The following is a 23,175-nucleotide window of genomic DNA, read 5'->3' as shown; positions in this document are numbered from 1 at the left end:
GTGTCCAGAGAAGGGCAACGAAGCTGGTGAAGGGTCTGGAGAGCAAGTCTTATGAGAAGAGGTTGAGGGAACTGGGGCTGTTTAGTCTAGAGAAGAGGAGGCTGAGGGGAGACCTTCTCTCTCTCTACAACTACCTGAAAGGAGGTTGTAGCGAGGCAGGGGTCAGACTCTTCTCCCTAGTAACAAGCGATAGGATGAGAGGAAATGGCCTCAAGCTGCACCAGGGGAAGTTTAGGTTGGATATTAGAAAAAACTTCTTCACCGAAAGGCTTGTCAGGCATTGGAACAGGCTGCCCAGGGAGGTGGTGGAGTCTCCATCCCTGGAGGCATTTAAAAGAAGGGTAGACGTGGTGCTTGAGGATATGGTTTAGTGGTGGACTTGGCAGTGATAGGTTAGTGGTTGGACTCGATGACCTTAAGGGTCTTTTCTAACCTTCACGATTTTATGATTCTGTGATTCTATGAAAGTAAAAATACCGTACCCGTACACACACACTCATAGAGATGTTCAAGCAGTTCCTGTGTCCCTTCCTTTATCCTCATTTACAAGAACTCACTGCTCCATCACTGCCTTGTGAGAAAGCACTGAATGCATCCAGGATGGCGCCTGCTAGCACCGATTTTGCACATCTGCCTCTTGAGGTTTTCTGTTTATTTTTTATTTGTTTGGGAGGAAGGGCTTGTGCAAAGTAGCAAACTATAATTCATGTGGGAAGGGGAAAAGGACCCACCTGAACCCATTTCCCCAACCTCTCTGTTTTCCCGAGAGTGGATTGAAACAGCAGCATTTGGCCGAGTAATTATCCACAAACCTCTGCACAGTTTTATAACCATAAAAGAATGGCATCGAACATTGTAAATTCAAATGTGCCAAGAGAAGTGCCAGATTTAAACCTGACTAGGCAAAATTAATATGCATAATAACTTTAATTACCCGATGAAGTATGATGTTTCACAGAATCCCCTGCCTCTTTCCACACAAGCTCTCCATAGTGTTCAGTGAAAAGGCAGCTGGCCTGTTTTCTCTTTGTAGCCTCCATATCATACCCTGAATGATTTGTTCCTCTTACAGAACAATTGTTTAATGCTAGCTTTCTTAGAGACAGTCATCATTAGCATATTCGAGTGCTTCACATCATTACTGGCAGGTGAGAGGCCTTTTATATGTATACATTTTATACGTTTCTAAATGTATATAACATCTATAGATATTCATATATATGCAGCATCTGTTATGAGTGACACATATATATGACTATGTTACCAATAAGTAGTTTTATAGGTAGGTAAGATTTAATTTAATATCACGTATAATTAATATAACTTAATTATATAGGTATTTTATAGCTAGGGAATTGATTCGGAGCATCCAGTTTCCAGGTTTGTGATGTTCTTATTCTGCGTATTTAGCATTATAAAACCTGTCTCAGTCTAAGCATGGCTCTGGCTGACGTCATTTGTGCTTCTCAGTGGTCAGCAGCTCCACAGCCAAGGCAAAAAGGGTCCGGAGTTTATGAGATTTTCCTTAAATGCCATATTTAGCTGTACACAGCAATTCTCCAGGTAGAAGCAAGGCGAGCTGGCCCTTCTTATGTGCTGTGAGATGTTCTCCAGGGCTTCTTTGTAACAATGTGACAGCTTTTGTGATATCTTTGGAGGTATCTTTCTTACATTTTTTGCTTACTTGGATGACTCAAGAGCTTGGTCAGAAACACTTCAAACATGACATCTCTGAATACAGTTTCTCTGTCCTACTCCTTGGTGGACTTTCCAAACTGGCTTTCCCTGGAAATACCCTGCCATGGCCTTCTGCAAGCAGAGAAGATGCTGGGACAGGAATGGTACCTGGGAATGATGAGCACTTTTTTTCTTTTTTCCTTGTTTGGATTGGGCGAGATCCTAGAGAAAGAGTGTCCCCATGATCATCAGCTAGACAATGTTTACAGCTCCTGGGGGGAGCCAGTCAAACTGAGCTGATCAGGACTATCCCTGTGTGAGTTAATTATGTAACTGAAGAGTTTTATTTCTGGGATTTATATCAGAGGAAGCCTTTGCCTCACAGCTCTGGTTTGTGTTTACCACCCTAGAAATGACCTCTTGGCCTCCCCATTAACACAGAGGTGCAATCTTGGACTCACTTAAGGACTATGTCCATAATGAAATCAGTTCCATGGCGTCTCCTATTCTGAACGAGCTGATTTCAGGTTTTCGTTGTCTGACCTGTGTGTATCCTACAACCAGCCTGCCACTGCTCTGGCCAGGCTGCCTCTGGTCTCCAGCTCCTCCAGCCAGCATTATTTCTCCAAAGGGCGGGCCTGGGCACCTTGAACATATTTAGCACACATACACGAGGAAGGATCTAAGTGATGTTGCTTGTTATGGGCTCTTAGTTTGATTTTTGTACTCAACGCATAATGTGTTGGTAGGCTGGATGCTGTACAGCCTAGAAAGGGTCCCTGGTGGCCAGCCTGCTGGGTGACAGGTTTATTTGGCTTTCTTATTTTCAAGATGCTGTTGGAGGCATATTCCCCAGCTGCAGATCAAGTCTGTTACAGCTCTGTCCAAAGTCACTGCTGAGTAAAAATCTTCAAAAGAGAATACTAAGAACTGAGGAGGCTCAAATTGAATCACTTCCTTTTTAAAAAATATATTCCCTAGCAGATGGGAGCAAGCCTTTATGGCTGCTTTTGCCTCTTGTCTACACAATAGTCAGAAAAATTGGGGCCAAAAAGGCAATCTTGTTGTAAATCAGAGACACACCATAGACATGAATGTATTTTTCTTTCATCCTCACTGCCTCCACTACCTCTTGCCCCTCTTCCAGGGATTACCTCTGTCCACTGTTTGATAACATTAGTTTAGCAGTTTTCAGTGACTTGGAATTCAAAGATTTAGTTGTAAAATTTACCATACGGAGAGTCTGTCAAACTGTCAGTCCAGTTTTCACTTGCCTCGAGAAGACGGCAGGCTGGCTGCTCAGCTGCTCTCTCTGCTGAATGCGCTCTCTGGGTGAGTAATTATCGAAGTAATGAAGAAGGTCTTTGAATGAACCAAATGACCATATGGGTTTGTAATTCTACCCATGATGATTTAAAAGGAAGAAGAATGTGAGGATAATTCCTGTTTCATCAATATCTTTCTGCCCTACTTTATGGCTGAAGTTGCTAAGCACCTCTGCTGCTAGTGCTCCTTTAATCTTTCCAAAGAGGACTCAAAGGAGCGGAGAGGGGACAGGCTGTAATTTTCCTGAGCATCTGCAAACTCCTTCCCTTGGGGTTCTGAAGAGACAGAATTACCTGTAAGAGGGTGTCACCTCTGTGTGTCACACAGCTAGATGTTTTCAGGAGCTGCCTACCCTGTGCCGGGAAGCTTTTCCTTGCTGCTTTGGCCACCGCCTGGCGCACTGGCTGAGCCACCTGGCACCTTGCTGGCTCTGAGCGAGACTGTCTCGTCCCTTCCCTTCCTTGCTCCCCTGCACTGCCTCCAGTGAGTTTGTTTAGCTCATTAAATTGGCAGAATACTAATCCAGCAAAATGCCAGTTTTGCTGCGGCCAAGCAAGAACACGTGGGCAGGAGACGGGGATGCGACTGCCCTTTCCAGCTTGTTCCCCATTTGCAGCCTCCTGATACCTAACCAAACTGTGGAGTACTAAGTTGTGAGGCACAGTGAGCAGACCTAGCAAAACCAGGCTGCATTGCATGAATTACAGAAAAAGAGAGAAGTCTTCAGTTCAGACCATCTGCAAATTGGCATAGCCTGCATAGTGGGTCCTAATTTCAGTCACAGCTTTTGGAAGTTTCCTGCTGAAATGTAGATGCTTAGAAAAGAAATATCCTCAAAGAATACTGCATATCTGTATGCCATTTTTTCTGTTCCAGGTCATTTTTTTACCAGCTGCTTTAATATGTCCCTTAGCAGGACAGCATGAGCATTCAGGACTAGCAAGAAAAAGGCGTTCAGTGAAGATGCCCAGTGAGGTTTTTTGTCAAAGCTTAAGAAACAGTTTCATTGGCATAAAAAAACCCTGGATGACTAATGCATAGTGACATGAGGAGCCAATTACATGTAATTCTGTGTTCCCGTCTGAAAAACCTCCCATGGGGTTGGTGGTCTCTTCCTTGCGACACCCTTGCTCTCCAGAGACAAGAGCACAATATCATTTTAGAGAACACCGGGAAGCGCTTGGGATTTCACTTTCCACCATCATATTAAATCCCTGTTGCTTATTGCAGAAGGAAGTCAGCCCATCGGTCTGGGTGCTTCCCGGTGAGTGAGCATCAGATGATGAGCGGCTGCCCGTCACGCCAAAGCTCACAGTGTACCAAGATGAGCAATGGTCATGAAGGCGGGCACAGCCCACGCTCCAGTTTCACTCACAACGCTCAGGAACACCGTTCCCACTAACGTGCCAGACTGCAGCCTGGCATCAAAGGCAGGTAGAAAGCCTTCCTCCACCCTACAAATCAGTGTCCCCTTCTCTTCTGTGGGCGCATCCTCTTGCAGCAGTGCCTCTGCGTTCCCTCAGGGGCTCCAGCTGCCAGGAGGTGCTGCCAAGGGCTCCTGTGAGTTTCTCAGGGGGTAAATCATCCTGCTTGAGCAACCAGGAGTGATCTGAAGTACAGCCAGTATTACTTGGCACTTCATAGTTAGATGTCTCCTGGGGAAAAAGAAAAACAACAACACACAAAAAACCCAACCAAACAACAAAACACAAACCAAACCACTCTATTTATGCTGAAATCCAACAGAAATCAAATCCCCCTCAGTGGCAGCAGCTCAAGGGGGACGGATGGCTGGCTGAGAGCCAGGTGCGCGCCTCCTTCCCTGCCATGGTCCATTTGCCACAGGTTTCCAGAAGCATGTTTTGCAGAAGCTTTGCCCACTGCAGCCTTCAGACACTTCAGACAGACAATAAAAAAAGCAAGTGAGACATGCAGCACTTTGGGTGAGGATGGTGATGAAGAGGAGGAGTAATAAGGCGGCCAGGGTGGGGGCAGTGAGGCAGCAGGGGAGGAAGGCAATGAGGAGACAGAGACGTGTGCCTGCGCGTCCCAGCCTAGCATGTGCAAGGTTTTACACGCATGGGGCCACGCTGTCCATAAGGATGCTGGGGGACTGCCTGCTGGCAGCAGAGCAATGTGGCTGGGGACGTTGAAGCAACGGCTTGTCTCTCCACTGAGATGACAGCCAAGGCCTGATGTCAGGACAAATGTAGTGGTTTTCTTTTACTTGTAGTGAAAAATTCACAAGGAGTGGAAGTTAACCCACAATAGCTCCTTCCAAGGAGACCAAACTGCTTTCAGGTGGTGCTGACTAGTCCGTTGGTGAAAGGAGGTGGGCTTTTTTATCCACTGAAAAGCAAAACGCAGCGTCTCCAAACGGCTCTGAAGAATAAGGTTGCCAAATAAGTTTAACAGCTTATGCCTCTTTTAATGGAAATATCACATATTTATACACATATACACAGTAAAATACAAAGGGTTAGAAAACAGGCTTCATTTTTCAGCCCCTAATTCTAACGTACTGTTCGTTAATCCCTGAGAGCACCTGTCAATTGTATGTCTCCTGCAAGTGCTACTGAGAGTGTAAATTCAAGTGCTCACCTGCAGCACAGGTTGCTTTTCAGATACTGAATCTGAATGCTAAATCTTTAGTACACTGGGCTGGCAGTAAACAAAAATTCATAGTTAAACCATTCAATCCACTGTACCACTTAAAAAAAAAAATCCATCCTGATATCTTTGCCACAGACAACTAAAAGATTGTCTTCCTCCTCTCCAAAGAAATGCATTCAGCTTATATTCTGGTCACACCAAATCCATTACAAAATTGGTGCCTATGAATTGCACAGCACTGATTTACTTGCAGACTAAAATCCTCTTTGTATTAACAGGGCTGGGGAGGTTTATTAGCAGGTGCATATTCCTCCAACTCTGACCTGGCAATGCATTCTAGCCAGCACAGCTACTCCAGCAAGAGGTACAAAGACCAGACTGCATGGAAAAAATTCTTGTTTCACGTGTCTGCCGTAACCTCTGTCAAGCCCTGACCCTGCAGACGCTAGCTAGCAATACTAACCTGGGCACTAGTTTTCAATCAACTGAATTTATTTCTCCCATGACATGCACAGTTTCATTACAAGTTCAGTGAGACCGTGGCCAGCCTTTGTGCTGTGGGAGTAACTGATGGAAAAGTTTTCCCCTCTTTAACTGAAGGGAGAAGCTGGTGACAGCAGCCACTGTGGTCTCTCTGGGCTCCAGCAGAGCCACACCATCAGGAGGACACACTTCAGCACATTTCATTTCAAATGGGAGCAAAGCCTGAGCAAAACACATAGCCTGAGCATGTGCTGTACTTGCTGTTCACGTTTGTCCTATACCTTCATGAATGTGATCTTTCTTCAGCAAGCATCAGGTTTACAGCCCTGCTGAAAACATACAGCAAATACAGAATTTGCCAGGGTTTGGCATGCCGCTCAGACTGGCTGCTGGTAAAACCAAATGACACCTTAACACGGACTACAAGAACCTGCATTAACCTGTGGGAACTGCCACTCTGAGATGCACTCATGCACTAGGGAAGGCTTTCTCCCAGTGTTGAGACAGAGGTACTGCCCTCTCCGGGAACCCAGAGGCATGCTACCAAAGCTCACGATGACATCTGGCCAGGGTTTCCAAACATTAGTGGCTGAGCTGCCTGACACTACATCTCTGTCTGGATGTTCATAGCATATGGCTGGACTTACTTGATGCCTGGGGAAATTGCTTGAACTTCTGGAAGCTGCATAATTTTCCTGTCCTGGCTATAATATGGAAAGGCTCACAATAAACCCGGTAGGTTTTTTTAACAGGAACTTAAAATTTCAACCTGAAAAAAAGCCCACCCGTGGCTCAACATCTCCCTTATTTCACAGTTAAACCCAGTGACAAAAAATCCCTGAGACTAAAGAGGAGACAACAGATAGTGGATACAGGGAAACTTAATGGGGGAGGCAAATCTTAGGTGACGGTGGCATTCAAAAATTAGCTCAGCTTCTCTGTTGCTCTAAAGAAATCAGTCCCTGCCCCTGATTTATACTTGCAGAGGATGTGAATACCTCAACAACAAAAATATTTCATATGCAGCCCTTTTTATATTCAACAGACAAACAACAGCATTAAGAACTGCATCCATACAGACCGTACAGAGCCGTACAGTTTAATACCTATCCTGTCTTAACTTTGATTACTGGAATTAAAATAAAGTGCTTAGTATATTCAAAACAATTGTAGACCTGGATTTTCACTGCCCACCAACACTGCGGTACATTTTAAACTTTTCATTATTACTATAAAACCTTGCAAGATGTCTACCTAAGCAAGGAGAGGGAGGAATGCCTAGTGTCAAAAGGACAACTCCTTAGTTTTGTCCGTTACAAAATGAACAAATGCAAAATATGATCCTCTCCCACACATGTTGTTATTCAAGCTGTTTCTCAGTCATTCACCTGGAACTGGAAAAAAAGAAAACCGCAAATGGACTACACCACTTAAAACTTCCTATCAACAGCAAACAGGTAAACTCAGTAAGTCTTCCACCTCAAAACAGCTTCACGTTCCACCATCAGACACACTGTGGCATAGGCATTGCTCTGTTTCTGCACCTTAAAGGCCATTATTCAGTATTCCAGCTCTGTGAGCAGTGGGCATGCACAAAGGCATGCAGCCTGTTATCCTGGTCAGATAACACGACTAACGGCTCTAAAACCTTCTAAGCAACTGCCTTTAAATCAAGTCCTGGATCTGGCAGGAGACACCTGCCTCTGCTTTTGAGCCTCTGCTGCTCTTTTCTTCTCCTGTTCCTCTGCCTTCTTCCGCTCCTCTTTTAGCTCCTTGTATCTCCACTTGGGAATCTGCAAATAGGGGTCATCCTTTGCACTGCTTCTCCTTCTCGCCTTCTCTGGCTGGAAGGTGGGTGGAGGAGCCTTGCTGATACGGACTTTGGGGATGACAAATCCCGGCCTGACGCTGCTCCGTCTAAGTAGGTGCAGCGGCAAGAGGCTTGTTTTCCTAGTGGCTATGGTGTTCACCTGAGAGACTGCAAGGCTGATGGGCTGCAGGCTGGCTCGCCGGTCCTTCTTCCTGGGGATCAGCGTGACTTTGGAGTTCTGAAATAGCTTCTCGTAGCTGCTAAAGTGGTCTTTGTCCTGAGATCGGATCTCCTCGGCTCTCTGCTTCCTAAGGATTTCTTGCACGGCCAGCCTGCGCTTCCCCACAGAAGGCGGGCTGCCTGGGCACACAGTCCGGCATGACAGAGCAATGAAAGGACTGCTCAAGCTTGTTGTCACCTTCACCATGTGATCAAGGACCCCGTCTTCTTCTGGGCCACAGAAAGACCGGAATGTGACAGCTGCCCTCATGCACTCAGAAATCCTCTGCAAACAGCTTTTTGGCTCTGCAGCCTTGGCAAGAAGTTCCTTCATCTTTGGCCATTCTGGTTTATATTGATCACAAAACTGTTCCGGGCATGGCCTGTCCATCAGCTTTTGCATGATGAAGGCAGCTTCTGACCTTCCTGTGTAACAAGCCCATTCCCATGAAGTCAGTCCACGGCTTGGGTCAGTCGCATGAACATTTGCCCCTTGAAAAAAAGAACAGTTAGTGTTAATTACTGAAACTGCCCTCACTTTTGTTGCTATGAACAGAGTTGAATCAGGCAGATCCCTGCAAGAAAAAGTCACACATGACATGCTACAATATTTGTGTCAAAATGAACATGCAATAAGGAAAGATCATGGTTCCTGACTTTCTGAACTCTTGATTTGTTTAAAAAAAGTAAAAAAAAAAAAAGATTTAAGGCTGTATATAGGAAATTCTCTTAAAACAATGCAAAGAATGACATAATGAGTTTTAACTGCATTGAATGTTTCCTGCCATTTAAAAATCCATTCAGTCAGGCTTGTAAGAAAAGAGTGATGACTATGGAAAGTAATAATTCTGCACACAAAAATCCTTCCCACACAGAATAATGGACTTAGCACTGATCGCTGCCACTCAGAAGAGAGATATCAGACTAATGATCACAAGTTCCACAAAAATATCAACTCAGTGCTCACTACAGGCCAAAATAATGAAAATTATACACGGAATTTCTAGGAAAGCATTAAAAAAACAGAGAAAAAAATAGAGGAAAAACCAGGCAAAACCCAGAGAAAACACCAGGTGTACAATTCAGGTGCTCTTATCTCTGAAACAACACCATAGAATTAAGGAAAATTGAGAGGATGGTGACAAGGGTGATGAAATAGAAGGAAAGTTTCCATACGTGTCAGAGACCAGATAACGGGTGAGATGGACCTTCAGTCTGAGTCCAGAACAGCTGTTCTGATCTAGCTTAGATTACCACCCCTGACAAAATGAAGTACTTGTTAGCAAAAACATGCTATCAATCATCCCCAAGTGGACCAGCCGTAAGAGGCACCTGGGACACATGCTAGACAGCAGGGCCTTAGGCATGTGAAGTACAGTTTTAGGTCCCTGAAGAAAATGATGTCTAGTTGATATTACCTTTCAGCCTGTCCTCCCCCATTCTCAAATTATGTTCTTTATCCACCCAATTCTGATGTTTGTCCCTATCACCATTCTTTCTTCCCATATTTTTCTCCATCCTTTTTCAGCTCTGCCTCCCTTTTGATCTCTCCACGTTCCTATAAGCCCCCTCACATGGGCTTCTGCCCTTGTTCTTCACTCTTTTGCTTTCAAATGGGGTTACTTCTTCTCCAGGGCAGCTGGCTGCCTGAAGAGAGGATACCAGAGTAACAGGAGGAGCAAGCATCCTAGTCTGCTCTGCTGTAGCCTTCACACCTTCTGTGGTGCTGCAGCCAATACTGCCACGTTCTCTGGCAACCAGAAAATTGCAGGGAAGTCCTCTTAGTCCTGGTATTAGGGTGGAGCGTGGGCATTTGTCAACGAGGATGTCATGTGCCCAGTTCTGCTCACACAGAAGAGCTCTGTAAAGGGCAGAGGAAGCTCAATACAGACAGCACCCTATGGAAGAGTGGCTGCAGAACCATGAGCAGCAACAAGTCTTTTTGGAAGCTGGAGTCAGCTTCCAAGACTCTGTCGCAAAGGACCAACACGTTACAGCCAATGACTGCTAAAGGGCACAGATGATCTGTCCAAAAACTAGCTTGCCGTTGCCAATCAGAAAGAATCTCAGACACATGATGAGGACTTGACAGCAGCACCATGTTCTCTGCGTCGCACCCAAGCAATCCTGGACATATCACCTGGGCACACGTATCTTGGTGTTTTTAGAATATAGGGGTATCTGTCTGCATGAACGACATCAACAGGAGAATGAGCATGAGCGAATAGTCTCTGGTTTTAGGCGCTCATGTTCTTGAGCTGCAAATCCTTTGTTTTATATTCTGCCTTTAAACTTTGACTGACCTCAGACAGAGCTTTGCACTCTCTAGAATGTCGACTTTGTTCAGCAGATCTGCAGCACGTTCCCTGGGACAGGCACGGGCACTTTGCCCAGGTGCCTTCAACATAACTGAGCTCTTTAACATTCAGGTGCAGTTTACATGTATCACTGGCCCTGTAGATAATTTCCAGGTTTCCTGATAGAGTTTCAAACTGGGATATGAACAGGCTATAACATTTGACTTCTTGAAGGGCTTCTCTATCAGCTCAAGCACCATTTTCAAACAACCAACACAAAACTGACGTACCCAGATCCTGCCACAAAAGACAAGACATTCTGTCCCATTGCTTTGGAAGAGGGACATGTCCAGAGACCGAGACCTGAGGAAAGGCCAGAAAAACATCATACTAAATTATTATTATTTTCAGGGTGGATTATCTTGGTGACAGCATTTTAAACTAGCATAACGGGGACTAGGCATAAGGAATGGTAACCAGGAACCAGTTTCCAACGGCTCCAGTATAACCTTCCCAACAAAGGATGTTTTGTCATTACAGAAAAACAGAGGAAACAGAAGAGCATTGGGAAAGCTCAGTTTTAAGTCTATTAAGTACCAGTTGTTTCATAAGTCTCTGAAAAAATATTTCTAAAACGACGATGCTAGATACACAGCCCAAGAGTGAATGTGGATGGAGACAACCTAAGCGAAAGAGCTGATCTCAGTTTAAGTGTAGTTTCAGTGAATTTTGCAGAAATGATCACTCAGAGAGAAAGCACAGGGACACGGCAGGGGGTCAAGCACAGGGCAGAGACCGGAAGGCAGAGAGAAGGCAAAGAAGAGGAAGATTTAATCAAATCAGAGTTCATTAGCTGTGGACTGAAGAAAGGATCGTGAGATCTCAGAGGCATCTGGGTTTGAAGAAGTTCATGACTGCAGAAGCTCCAGACAAACCAATGAGGGGAGGAACAAAGATGTACAAAGGCATGTCCTCCTGCTCTGCTAGACTTTTTCAACCCAAACTTCCTACCCCTGAAGCTCTTCCATCTCAAGCCAGCCTCTTGTCCTGCCCCCTTCTTAACACTTGCCTGTGTATTTGGTCCTTCCCTCTAGAGCTGACCGGGAACAAGGCATATTACATGGAGGCTGCTTCTTTGTTGTACAGGTAACAGGCACAGATTTACTAAAGGAAGTGTTGTTAAAGGAATTGTCTCCAAATATAAATTTTAATGAATAGTATGCTCTGCTTGTAAACCAGGAAGAGGTATAGACAGCTGCTTACCATTATCTTCAAGAAAAAGACATGCCAGCTCTGATAGGGTGCAGCTGTGGGGCCTTGGATCAGACGTGCAAAAAGAGCTGTGTGAGAAAGCGTGCACTGGGGTCTCGCTGCCTTTGCTTGGGGGCTGCATTGCAGCTCAGACGCTCAGGTCTGGTCCTTGCCTGAGCTACGCTGGTACCTGACCACGTGCCTCGCTGATATGGACCCTGACCCACAGACTTAACTTCTTGTTTTGACCTCAGACCTGCCTTGTCCCTGCGGACTTGCCTTGCCACCATGGACTTGCCTGGCAATCACTGCAGTACTGGCTGATCCTGGGTATTGTCACCAGCCCTGCTCCATTTCTTCATGAAGCACCTTTGTTGATGAGGCTAGTGCCTCTGTGTGCCTTGCTGTCACCCTCGGCTCACCTCCCTTTGAGGAGAAGCCCACTCCTGCTGCCCCCTGACAGGTGCGTTCCCAGGTGTTTCGGAAACTTTATCTCAGAAAACAATACTACAGAGTATTGAAATCCAGATCCTTCAACAGAAATCGATGCTGACTTTGTATCTGGTAACACAAAATCTCTTCTAAGGTGAAATTTACTACAGTGGTATTGATTTTCTGTACAAATCAGGAGATGTTTCTGAACAAACTTGTCATTCAGCAGAATGCCTCATCTGGAAGAGATGTGAATAGTCATGTCCCTTCTTTAAGGTGATAGCAGTCTTACTGAACTAATAGTCATTTCAGTAGCCTACAAGTTTTCTTGTAGGAAAACTGCATTTGCCACGTGCCTTGATTTTCCTACGAAAGTTGCCCTGAAGATAATTTTCAGCACACCTATTTTGAATACTTGTACCCTTTTGGGATATCAATATCCTATTTGATTAAGAAGGTTTAATGTCCCTTGAGATGCAAAACTGACATCCTGAGTTTAAAGACAGGGAGTGAAAGAGCTCAGGCATCTGTTACTGACCTGTTTTATACGCAGTATTTAAAGCCCAGTCTCCAGGATCCAGAGCCACTCCGATAACTTCACTAAAGCAGCACTGAGTTTACGCTGGAGATTACAGCAGGGCTTGACACGTGAATTACAACCGGCGTTTCTGTGCTCCTGCTCGGGCTGGCTCGCTTGCTGAATGCTGGCAGCAGCGCGGTCCTGGCAGCGCAGCAGCCTGTGACAAACTGCCGATGAGCGACTGGGTTCCCCCCATACTCGTTGTGCACTCATGAATACCAAATTCACATGTTCCAAAGACTCACTTTGAAAGAGCAAACATTATGGCCAAGTGTCTCAGAGTGCCTTAATCTTGTAGTGATTGACCTTGGCCACCCTCCACGAACTCAAATTTCGGAAAGAGCAGTCACTTTGACAATCCAGCTCCAGCCATCTGTCACACATTGCTGTTACCTCTTCCCCATCTGACTGTGTTAAATCCATGCTTAGGCAGCTAGGAAGGCGAGTTATTGTCCTTTACTCACCTCCTGCACTGCCATAAGTTGGTGCCAGTCAATAGAGGTCTTGCCCAAGTCACTGAACAGATACTGCGTTTAAAAACCTCCTGGCTATATTCTGAAGATGCATAACCTGCTTTGTAGCTATGCAAGTAGACCCACAGCTGGTTATGGGTGTTTTTCCCCCTATATTTCCGTACATTCTTATGTTTTAACATAGAATTTTGCTGGTTTATTTGTGAAATTTATTTTTTCACCAAATCTTTTAATAACAATTTATTTCGCCTTCTTCTGCAACCTAGCACTTTATTGTCAGCAGCCACTCAGTATCCTTTAAGTCCCAAACTACTTCTAAATCCATTCGGAATGAGCAGCTCCCTCCCTCCATTTCACCAGGCTGTACAGTGCTAGAAAATAATCAAATATTAAAACGGTGCAGGCAATTTACCACACCTTTGTGGCCCCTATTTTGAGCTGCAAATGTGAGGACCTGCAAAATACTCACCAAAACATGTATATAAACTGCAATTTAGAAACATTGAGTATATTAACTCTACGTCGCTTTAGCCAATGGATGATCTTCATTATCCTCACTATCTCTGATGCACAAACAGGCTGATATAGAATTTTCTGTAGGTAAACTTGATATGGAGGCTAACAAAGCCATTTTCTGGCTGGCTAAAGGTTTGTTCTCCCCAGTATTATGCTTTTTTATGAATCATGAAAATGAGAAGGTGGTTGTTCAGATGCCAGAGGCGGAAACCACATAGTGAACTTTGATATCAATACTTTTTGTATAAGAGGTAGAATAACAAGGACTGAGTTATCTACAAAGATGGAAAGGTTGTGAAATAGCTTCTAGTGTCCAAAACAGAAAGAACAAGCTTCCGTCAGATCTCCAGTGATAATAATAGAAAGCCATTGTACTGCAACGTCAATATGAGAAGTCGTAAGGTCCTGGGATTGAAATTTCATTTTAAGTGATAATTTACAACAGGCACTGAAAAATTCTGAACTAGCATCTGCACAACGTATGTGTTAGTTCAGAAAGTGCATCCATGTCTAGAAGTACTCTAGCTCTGACAGTCATTTTATAATTTTTTTTTCATAAAATTTAACTCCAAAGTGAATGACCCAATTCCAAAGCCTTGATTCCAGGACAAGAGGCTACAGAACCTTGCAGAAAATAACATGCTGGTTACCACATCATCCAAATATTTTCTGTGTCATATCAACATTTAGAAAAAGGATATTATGAAAATGAATGAAAGTAATATCATTACTCTTGATAAATGCCTGCAACTTAAAATATTCTGATTATGAGGGGTTAGACTGCTGTGACAGCAAAATGACTGAAATAAACTACTTATTCAAGATTTCTCTCAATGAAACGGACCTGTAGGGTTCTTGGTCTAGACAGTAACAATATCCACATGCAATCTGTTGTCATTTCCATAATATTTTATTTGTGTCAAATATCTGCAACTGTAATACAAGAATATATATTAATATATATTAGTTATTTAATTACTAGCTAATAATTTATATACCAATTACTTAATATAATAAAAACATAAAACATTGTGGCAAAAGGTGCTGTATGCTGGGACTGCTCCTGTAGAGGTTGTTGCCCCAGTGCCTCTCATCCTTCTGAGTTTCCTCTCTAGGAACCCTTCACCTCTCAATGTGTAAGGCTGGAAATTCAACAGCAGTCAGGAGCCAATGGCAAGAAACTTATTTCCTCTCCTCAGATGTGAAGAGAGGCAGGTGGGCAGAGATGGACCTGCTCAATCCCTGTGCCATGACTCTCTCCCTGCAGCAGATACAGACCTGCTGGTGCCCTGTTGCCCATAAACCTGGAGATGCAACTCAGATCTGTGGAGGGGTTAGAAAGAGAGGTTATTCCCTACGTTGCCAAATTTCCTACCAATGTCCCCCGTGGGATATGAACCCTACACCCAATTCTGGCAGGAGCCAGAGCCCCCAAACCTCTCCACTCCCTGTCCCAGGACATGACATGGTTGGAGAGAGAGGTCGAGGTGTGGCTATGGTCCCACCACCATCACGCACCCTTGCACCGTCATACCCACAGAGCTGGCAGCAAGGGACCTGTGTGCCTTTCCTAGCTGTGTCATGAACTTCATCAACTCTTTGTCTACAAATCATGATGATCACACTCCCCGAATTCTCCTGGAGACAACGAATCTCACACTGAGAGGTCTTGGAGAGATCCTGGGCGAGTTTCCACCAGCAAACTGAGCACTCCTGCACCGGCAGCACGTGGCTTCACCGCCTTATCTATGACTTATTTAGAAGCTGCACCTGTTTCCAGGAAAGGCTGCACCACACCTCTCAGACTAAACACCCCAAGAGCCAATTTTCTTCTTGGTTGTTTGCGTGTGAGTGTCTAATATTTACAAGTAGATGAAGAAGCATCAAAGCACTTTGCATACCTGCCAACATCAAGGCTTTCACACATTCAGTTCGACCCTGCATCGCAGATTTCATCAGTGCTGTGAATCCAAACACGTTCCTCTTCTCAATATCAAGCCCAGGAAAATAGTTCAATAAATAGTTTGTAATGGTTATGTGCCCTTTAAAGAAATGAAAAAGCAGAGAAAAGATGTCACAGAGTTAAGATGCTCTCTCAAGGTTAAACCAAAAATTACTCCTGCAGATTTGATACCTGGAAAAAATGCAGATAACTAATAAGATCTCTTTTCTTCATACCCTCTTCCACTCATTGCAGTCATTAGCCTTAGGGTTAAGTGGCTCTGACCTGTGACCAGTGTTGGGCTAGGAGCCTGGAAACCTGGGTTCCCACCTTCTCTCAAGTTGCTCTCCTCTCTAAAAAGTCAATTTAAGGTAAGGGGATAATTGAAAACCAGAGATGGTCACTCTGAGGTTGCAAGGGGCCTCAGTTTCTTGACTCAGTTGAGTAGCACTGCAAAGGGAATTCCTACAGCTTATGGGAGGAGGACCCATCACCTGGGGGAAATGAATGCAAAGGTTCAGCTTTTTCAGTCCCCCAGTAAATGTGAGCCTTACTATAATGGTGCTTCATTAAAAAGTGACTACATGTGGTAGTTCCAGGCTGTGCCAGGCCTGATACAAGACAAAGAAATGTTTTGCAGAGAATCCCACATATTTATTTTTCCATTTGACAGTCTGAAGCCACTTGTCTACTCTCCAGCAACAAGAAAATGGGGCTGATGTTCAGTTTTGTTAGTAAGATAAATGACTTGAGTTCTGCTTCTAAAAGCAACTGTTGTTGCCATTCATGTGCCTTGTGTGCCAGCAGAACTGGTGTCAGCAAGGGTGTACTGAGTAGTTGAAGACATCTCTGGCTAAATGGTTGGAAGACCAATTAAAACATCAAGTCTTTATAATTGGACTATCTGAACAAGACAAGTATCTAGTGCCATTATGACTCATTCAAAACAGTTTTCCCTTCACTTGTCATTCATTTTATGATGCTTTGATGCTTTATAAAATAATGCAGTCTGTCAGGCAGCTGCAACAATTACAATTTAATTACTAGGAGCTGTAAAAATACTCTCTCATCTCACTCTGCAGTCCAGCTGAATACTCCGTGATGCATGTCATTCAAATTCATCTAGAAATGTTACTGAAGCAGATTATAATTCATACAGGAGAATTTTTAACATCTATAGTGTCACATCTGGTGCAGATTTCGTCAGCATTTGCTTTGTACCAACACAGCCCTGCATTCACTTGGAAAAGCAAGTTAAGAAAATCTTTACCAATTAATTTAAGATGTTTTCTGGTGTTACTCTTCATTTCCTAGAATTTGCTGGACTCTGCTACCTTGCTGCATAACTGGAAACTCTCCTGAAATCTGAGCAGGAGTAGAGATAGCGCAGATCAGCTTAGCAATGCCAGAGAAAACCGAATAAGGAGCTCCCTGAACCTTGCGCAGTCTGATGCAAATGAAATATAAAGATACGGCAAAGCGCAAGAAACTGAATAAAGCAAAAGTGAACTGGGTTCAAGGCAGGATCAAGTGACCCTGTCCTTCTTACTCAGTACAGAAGCCTCAGCTTCACTGACTTTATGGCATAAGATCAAATCCTAACAGGATACCGGTTACTAGAGGGAGACTCTTTGGCCCCAAATTTGCAGGACATGCTCTGTTTCACCGAAGTAGAGCGTGTGTCTTCATGAAGGTTTTGGAATAGCTGAAATACTGCTTTTTGACCATAAAAAACAGAGACAGGAACTGAAACAAGGAGAAATAATCAGATGGAAGATTTTTGAGCATTTATTACATTGCCAAAAGTACAGCTGATGTAAGAGACTTTTGCAAATCTAGGATGATCCTAAGAGTCAATCCTGAAAGACCTTGTTCAGCCAAAACTCTTCAGGGGACTACAGATGGCCTCAAATGAGATATTAAAAAACCCCCAGCAATAAAATAACAAAGAAAATGAATTGGTTTGTGATTCTCAGAAGTTTTGTGTCTCAGGGATTCCTGCAAACCACTTCAGTTTTAATCTGCAGGAGCTTCTGTCCTTTGAGGTTTGCATCAAATTTCAAGTTCAAACAGATACCAAATTCAAAGCAAAACTCAGAGCTGCCAAGTTTTTGTTCAAACCCTGTCATATGCTTTTGATTTAAGGCCATAAAGTTTGCTTCAGTTCTCCTCTGTCTGGGTGAACTAAAAGTGTCTATATAAATCGTAAACCAGGTGAGTTTTCCATGATCTAAAGTCTGCTATGAAAGCCGTACACAGCTTTAAAATAAATTAGCCTGGCCTCAGCCAGTTTGGTCATACTGAATTTGTATCAGGCTCTTGCTGTTTGTAAGCCAGATCTATCTTCTACTAGAACTGGCATGCGAAGGGTACATTTCTTCGCCTTGTGAGCCATATTTACAGATCAGCACAGATGTCTGTAGCAGCTTAATTCACTTAATTGCTGCCACAGAGGAAATGCATATAATGATGACAATATTACCTAATAATCTATGTAATGCAGGCAGAATGATAAGCTGCACAGTAAGGAAGACGCTCTGTCCTATAACATCACAATCTCAAATTCTACCTGCAAAAAGCCTGTGTTTGGTCAATGGGTGGTAAATGCTTTCTGACGGATGGGTGGAACCAAAGACACCCAGAACGTCTTATCCTCTGGATACTTTAGGTAGCTGTGTTCTCATGTCTCCCTTTAATAAGCAGAAACTGGGATAACCTGTCACTTTGTGTTCCCAGCTCTACAGCCTTGTCCCATACTGGTCCCTGTAACATAAAACATCTATACTTTGAGAGCAAATACGACTCTTTCTAAACACCAGTGAATGCCAGTTACCATACGCTGCCAGTGATGCAGCTATGTCCCCAGCCGCAGCAGGGAGGGCAGAACTCAGAAAAAGATTTTAATGCCATTTCCCTCCCTTTTCCCTTTTTTTGGAAACCACTCTCCTTCCTTCCTTTCTTTCATTTGTTATTTCAAACTCTTGTTTGCATCAATCTCACTTTTTTTTTTTTTTTGCATTGTCCTTGTACTGATGCTTAATGATTTTGCTTCTGCTTTAACAGCATCACCACCCATTTCTGGGCACCACCTGCTGCAGGCTGCAACAAATTTACGGTTTTGGAAGGCAAGATCTTTTTGAGAAGGGATGCCACATCTGCAAGAAATATTGAGAGAGCAAGTAAGCAGACCAATTTTCAAACCTGAAATTTACACACTAAGCAGAGTTATTTTTCTATACTCACATTTTTCTATACTCACAAGATTATTTAAAAAGTACTGCTTTTCACTGATCCCTCCAGCCTACCTTTCTCAGGACAACCCATGCAGAAAAACTTCAGCTTTAGACACTTTAAGGTAAGGATCTTAAATTATCAAAAGCAAATGGATATGAGAACTGAATTAACTCCTGAGGCTCTAGCTGGTCTTTAAAATGCTACTATTTAAATCAACCTGATGCTCAGATTTGAACATCACATCTGAGCGGTCATGAAACAACATAGACAGGTGTGGATTTTAAACTCCTCTAGCAAAAGTGAAGAGGCCCCCCTGTCATCTCCCTTCATACCTGTACCTAGTGTTACCGATGCAGCCTCTGAAACACACAGAATGACCCCTCAGGGCTGCGGCCTCTTTGCCATCCAGCTCCTCTTTGGTGTCTGGCCATACGTGATGGCCCACCTGGTCAGCGGGTCATAACTGAAATGGAAGCACTTTCTGAAACCTTCTGATATCACCTTACAATCAACTGAAATGTGGATTTGCTATTAGGTTCTCTACAGGAAAAACAATACTTCTGGTATAAATAACAGTGATCTCTTGGAATAATTTATTTGGAAAGAAAAATTTAATATTTCCATGGCTTAAGGGTAGAAAAAAAACCTAAATAAACCCTCCATTAAAGAAAAGCTCACATAAGCTTTGCTTTCAGTTCTTTATAATACACTCCTCAGTGTTACTTCTTAACATTCAGCAATAATTAAGTGGCATCTATTGCACCGTAGCTCCTCTGGTTGCAATATTAACCTCATGGTAATCTCTATTAACACTACAGCAGTGTCTTGTGATAATGAATTAAATAACTGGTGTCAACACTGTAGCTCAGGATTATCATAGGCAGGGGAAAACATCCAAGTTGTTAGGAGTTTGTATACGTTCTGCTGACTACAGACATTTCCACTTGCTTTGGGGATCAATAGCAAGTACTGGCAGAGACTGAGAAGTCAATGTCAGCCCCCTGGATTAATTCTGAGCTCATTATCATGAGTTATAAAGGCCATGAAGGAGTCAGTGTTAAAGTTAAACCTTTTGTAGTCCAAATTTCTATTAGGGCAGATAAATAAAGTAGGTTAGAGTTTGGGAGACTTCTCCACTTTCTTTGGAAAGCTACTATACCCATGACTTTGCTATGGAAGTGACAACTCTGGTCCCAATTCTTTCTTCCAGTATTCAAGACTTATCTCATAGTGGCTTCTTCAGCAGAGTTCACTTTTTGGTACAACACAAAGCAAAGTTTGGTATTACCTGCAAATGTCTAGTGGCAATATTACTCAATTAAAATCAAAACCTAACTGCTCCAGTCTTCAGACACGCTGAAGTGGACATGGGATGTCCATTGATGCTGCCTGACAGAAACTTGTTTCCTCCACGAAGCCAGAGAAGAACGGACAGGGTCCTGCAGGGAATACCCATGAACTCCCACGAACATCCCATATTCCTCACCAATGAGAATACCTGATAAAGAACAAGTATGCATTTCCTCATAAAGTGATTGCCTCTGAGGAGCACACCTGAGGGATTCAAAGAAAACCATGGATGCGGAGCCAGGCAGCCCTTGGAACAGCTTTTAGACCACAAAGGATGGCCCCCTTCATCAAATTTTTCCTGATTCACATGCTTCAGCATTTTGTTAACACTTGCAAGGGGAAACTACAGCTTCCCTTCAAGGTTAAAGCACAGTGTTACATTTTTAACAGAAGTAACTGACTGATTGCTTTTTAACCCTACACTTGAAACTAGTAACTCTTTTGGGAGCATCTCTTACATTTATGTAACCTGTTACACTTGTTTGCAGACTATTACCTTGCTGGGTGGGATAAAAGAAAACCTGGGGATAAACTCTGCTCTCACTCCAGTCTACATGAAGGTAAACATGGCCGATGTCAATATAATCAGTCTGTTATAAAAGCACCATTGGCAAACACTGATTCCTGCTGAGACTATAGAAATAGGGTTTTTTTGCTTTTAACTGTGGAGTGGTTGAAGCATGTTTTAGCAGCTAAGATATTTCTTAATGATGATACATCTTCCTACAGCCAGCAATTACTACAGACCCATGAGGTAGGTGCAACAAGCATGAGAAAAGAGAGGCTATGAGCACTGACAGAGCACATTATATGACTGCAATGTTGACTGGTTGCTTGCCAGAGCAAACATAGGAAAATAAACTTAAAGGAACAAAGTGTAGTACTGCACACTTGAGGCAAGATTTTCTTTATTTTTAAGCTGAAGTATTTAATGGTATCTACTAGAAATTTATAGCTTTTTTCTGTCTTAATACATTGGATAAATGTTACTGTAGATTAATTAGTTCAAAGAAAATAATGACAAACTTATTTGGGAGTGGGTTTTGCAGGATTATTTTATACAAACTAATTTATTTTAGGGCTTTGACAAAATCCTAAAAATAACAGCCACAACGCACACTCCACCTAAGACTCTGTATGTAAGAGGTGAAACAAAGAGCCTTACCTGCCTGTGCAGCTGTAATTAGAGCCGTGTTCCCTTCGTTGTCCTGCCAGTTCACATCAAGGTGAGGGCATTGTGCTAAGGCTATCACAATATCCACATAACCTTGGTAACAGGCAATGATAAGACCATTCTGTAAGTACAATATAAAGAGAGAGTTAGGTTTACCAGACTCAGAAAACTTCACCGAGGAAGCACACCAGTTTGCTTTTTTATTTAGGTTTTTTTTTTCAGAATGAAGAACTGAGAAGGTATCAGCATAACTAGTGATTAGCTCCAGGCACAATGTTCAGATCCCAAACACCACTTTTTATCTCTGCCCTTTGGCGAGTAACATTTGGTACTCCTCAGAAATACCTAAGAGAATAGGTATTACATTACGCTACTTGGAAAGTAACTGTTTATAAATGGCTTATGCTTGTATGACTATATAATCTAGATCCAAATGAGAATATATCAGATTTTATTATATAATAAAATGAACCCTGCAAGTAAGATGTACTGGACCTGATCTGAATATTAATTCTCTGTAAAACAACTATTTGTTCTCGGAAGGGGAAGTGGTAGGCAGGAGTTGTGTTCATATTGCCCGTTGCTATCTTTAAATACTTCAGGTTTCCCACTATAACCAGACCTTTTTATAATCATAAATAAAATAAAATTGCTTTTAGAGTTCCTGTTTAATGTGCTTTATAACAGCTGGAAGCTGTAAAACTTCCAGGAGGAAGCCAAGCCAGCAGGTAAACCTTATAACTCAGCTTGGTATCCAGCTAGCATTTCATTCCACAGTGGCCAACTGACAGCTTCCCTAAAATACATCAAAATACATTTGTCATTAATTAAATGGAACTACAGTATTTACTCCTGGCTGCTCACTCGACCACTAGGATTAAAACCATTATCTCTGGTCTTCAGGATTACTGGGGCAGCCCGGTGTTCATCTGCACGGGGCTGACGGGCGTAGAGGACGGCAGGTGCAGATAACTCAGTGCTCCCTGCGGTCCCTCTTCATTGCCGACACATGAATCAGTTTTCCTGAGCTCAGCATCAGTATCTGACTATTGAAAAGATAAGGGCAGAGACACAAATCTCAACCTCTCTTGTAACCCTGCCCGCCTAAAATGCACTCAGACATGCTCCAAGTTCATAACCACAAAAGACTAGGAAGAATGAGAACCCAGTTATGAAAAAAGAATGGCTTATCCTGACTCCTCCACCATTTTTCTAAACTGTTCTTGCATAAACACTCTTTATTTCTTTCCCCCATGGACACTTCTGAGACAGAGCCATTTGCCAAATGACAACAGCTGCGGTGTCTGATTTATTGTCATTATAACGAGTTAGTTAATATTTCAGTGTCCCATTTCATAGTTATTCTGGATAGTCCTTTTGGTTTCAGTGGCAAACAGCTTCATTGGGAAACAGAAGCAATGCCAACTCTTTGGGATGCTCGCAGGCTATGCACAGTATTTCTCAATTACATCTTTCGATAAAATTATTACTCTGATTTATTTTATTCTCAGGTCACTCTTGTCCTCAGTATGAAACAACACTCACCACCTCTTTATAAAGAGCATCTCCATTTCCTTGTGAAGCACCTGTAATACTTCAAACCATTCTACTGAAATTGTAGCAATTCTGCTTAAAGATATATAGATAGATATATAGGTGTGCATATATATGCACAGACATATATCCACATATGACCTGAAAGAGGTCAATAAAAAGTATGTACTCTCCTGGTGTGATTGTTCCAATTAATACAAGTTTTACTACAATGCAATCATTCTTAACATTAAAAAAAATTGTG

The 23,175-nt window shown here is 43.0% G+C and overlaps 1 protein-coding gene across 1 annotated transcript in view; it reads right to left on the bottom strand.

The window, feature by feature from the left end:
* Positions 1–5,428: 5,428 nt before the first annotated feature.
* The window catches only part of ANKRD33B (ankyrin repeat domain 33B), a 43,161-nt gene continuing 25,414 nt past the window's right edge, over positions 5,429–23,175 (bottom strand). Inside the window, exons 2-4 of the mRNA XM_064443385.1 lie at positions 21,369–21,498; positions 15,579–15,719; positions 5,429–8,620 (exon numbers count right to left, since the gene is read on the bottom strand). Of these exons, the coding sequence (XP_064299455.1) occupies positions 7,770–8,620; positions 15,579–15,719; positions 21,369–21,498 (1,122 nt within the window). The 3' untranslated portion in view covers positions 5,429–7,769. The remainder of the gene's footprint in view (positions 8,621–15,578; positions 15,720–21,368; positions 21,499–23,175) is intronic.

This window comes from Phalacrocorax carbo, chromosome 2 (genome assembly GCF_963921805.1).
Source record: "Phalacrocorax carbo chromosome 2, bPhaCar2.1, whole genome shotgun sequence".
Taxonomy (NCBI): Eukaryota; Metazoa; Chordata; class Aves; order Suliformes; family Phalacrocoracidae; genus Phalacrocorax; species Phalacrocorax carbo.
This window is presented reverse-complemented; position numbering and strand designations above follow the sequence as displayed.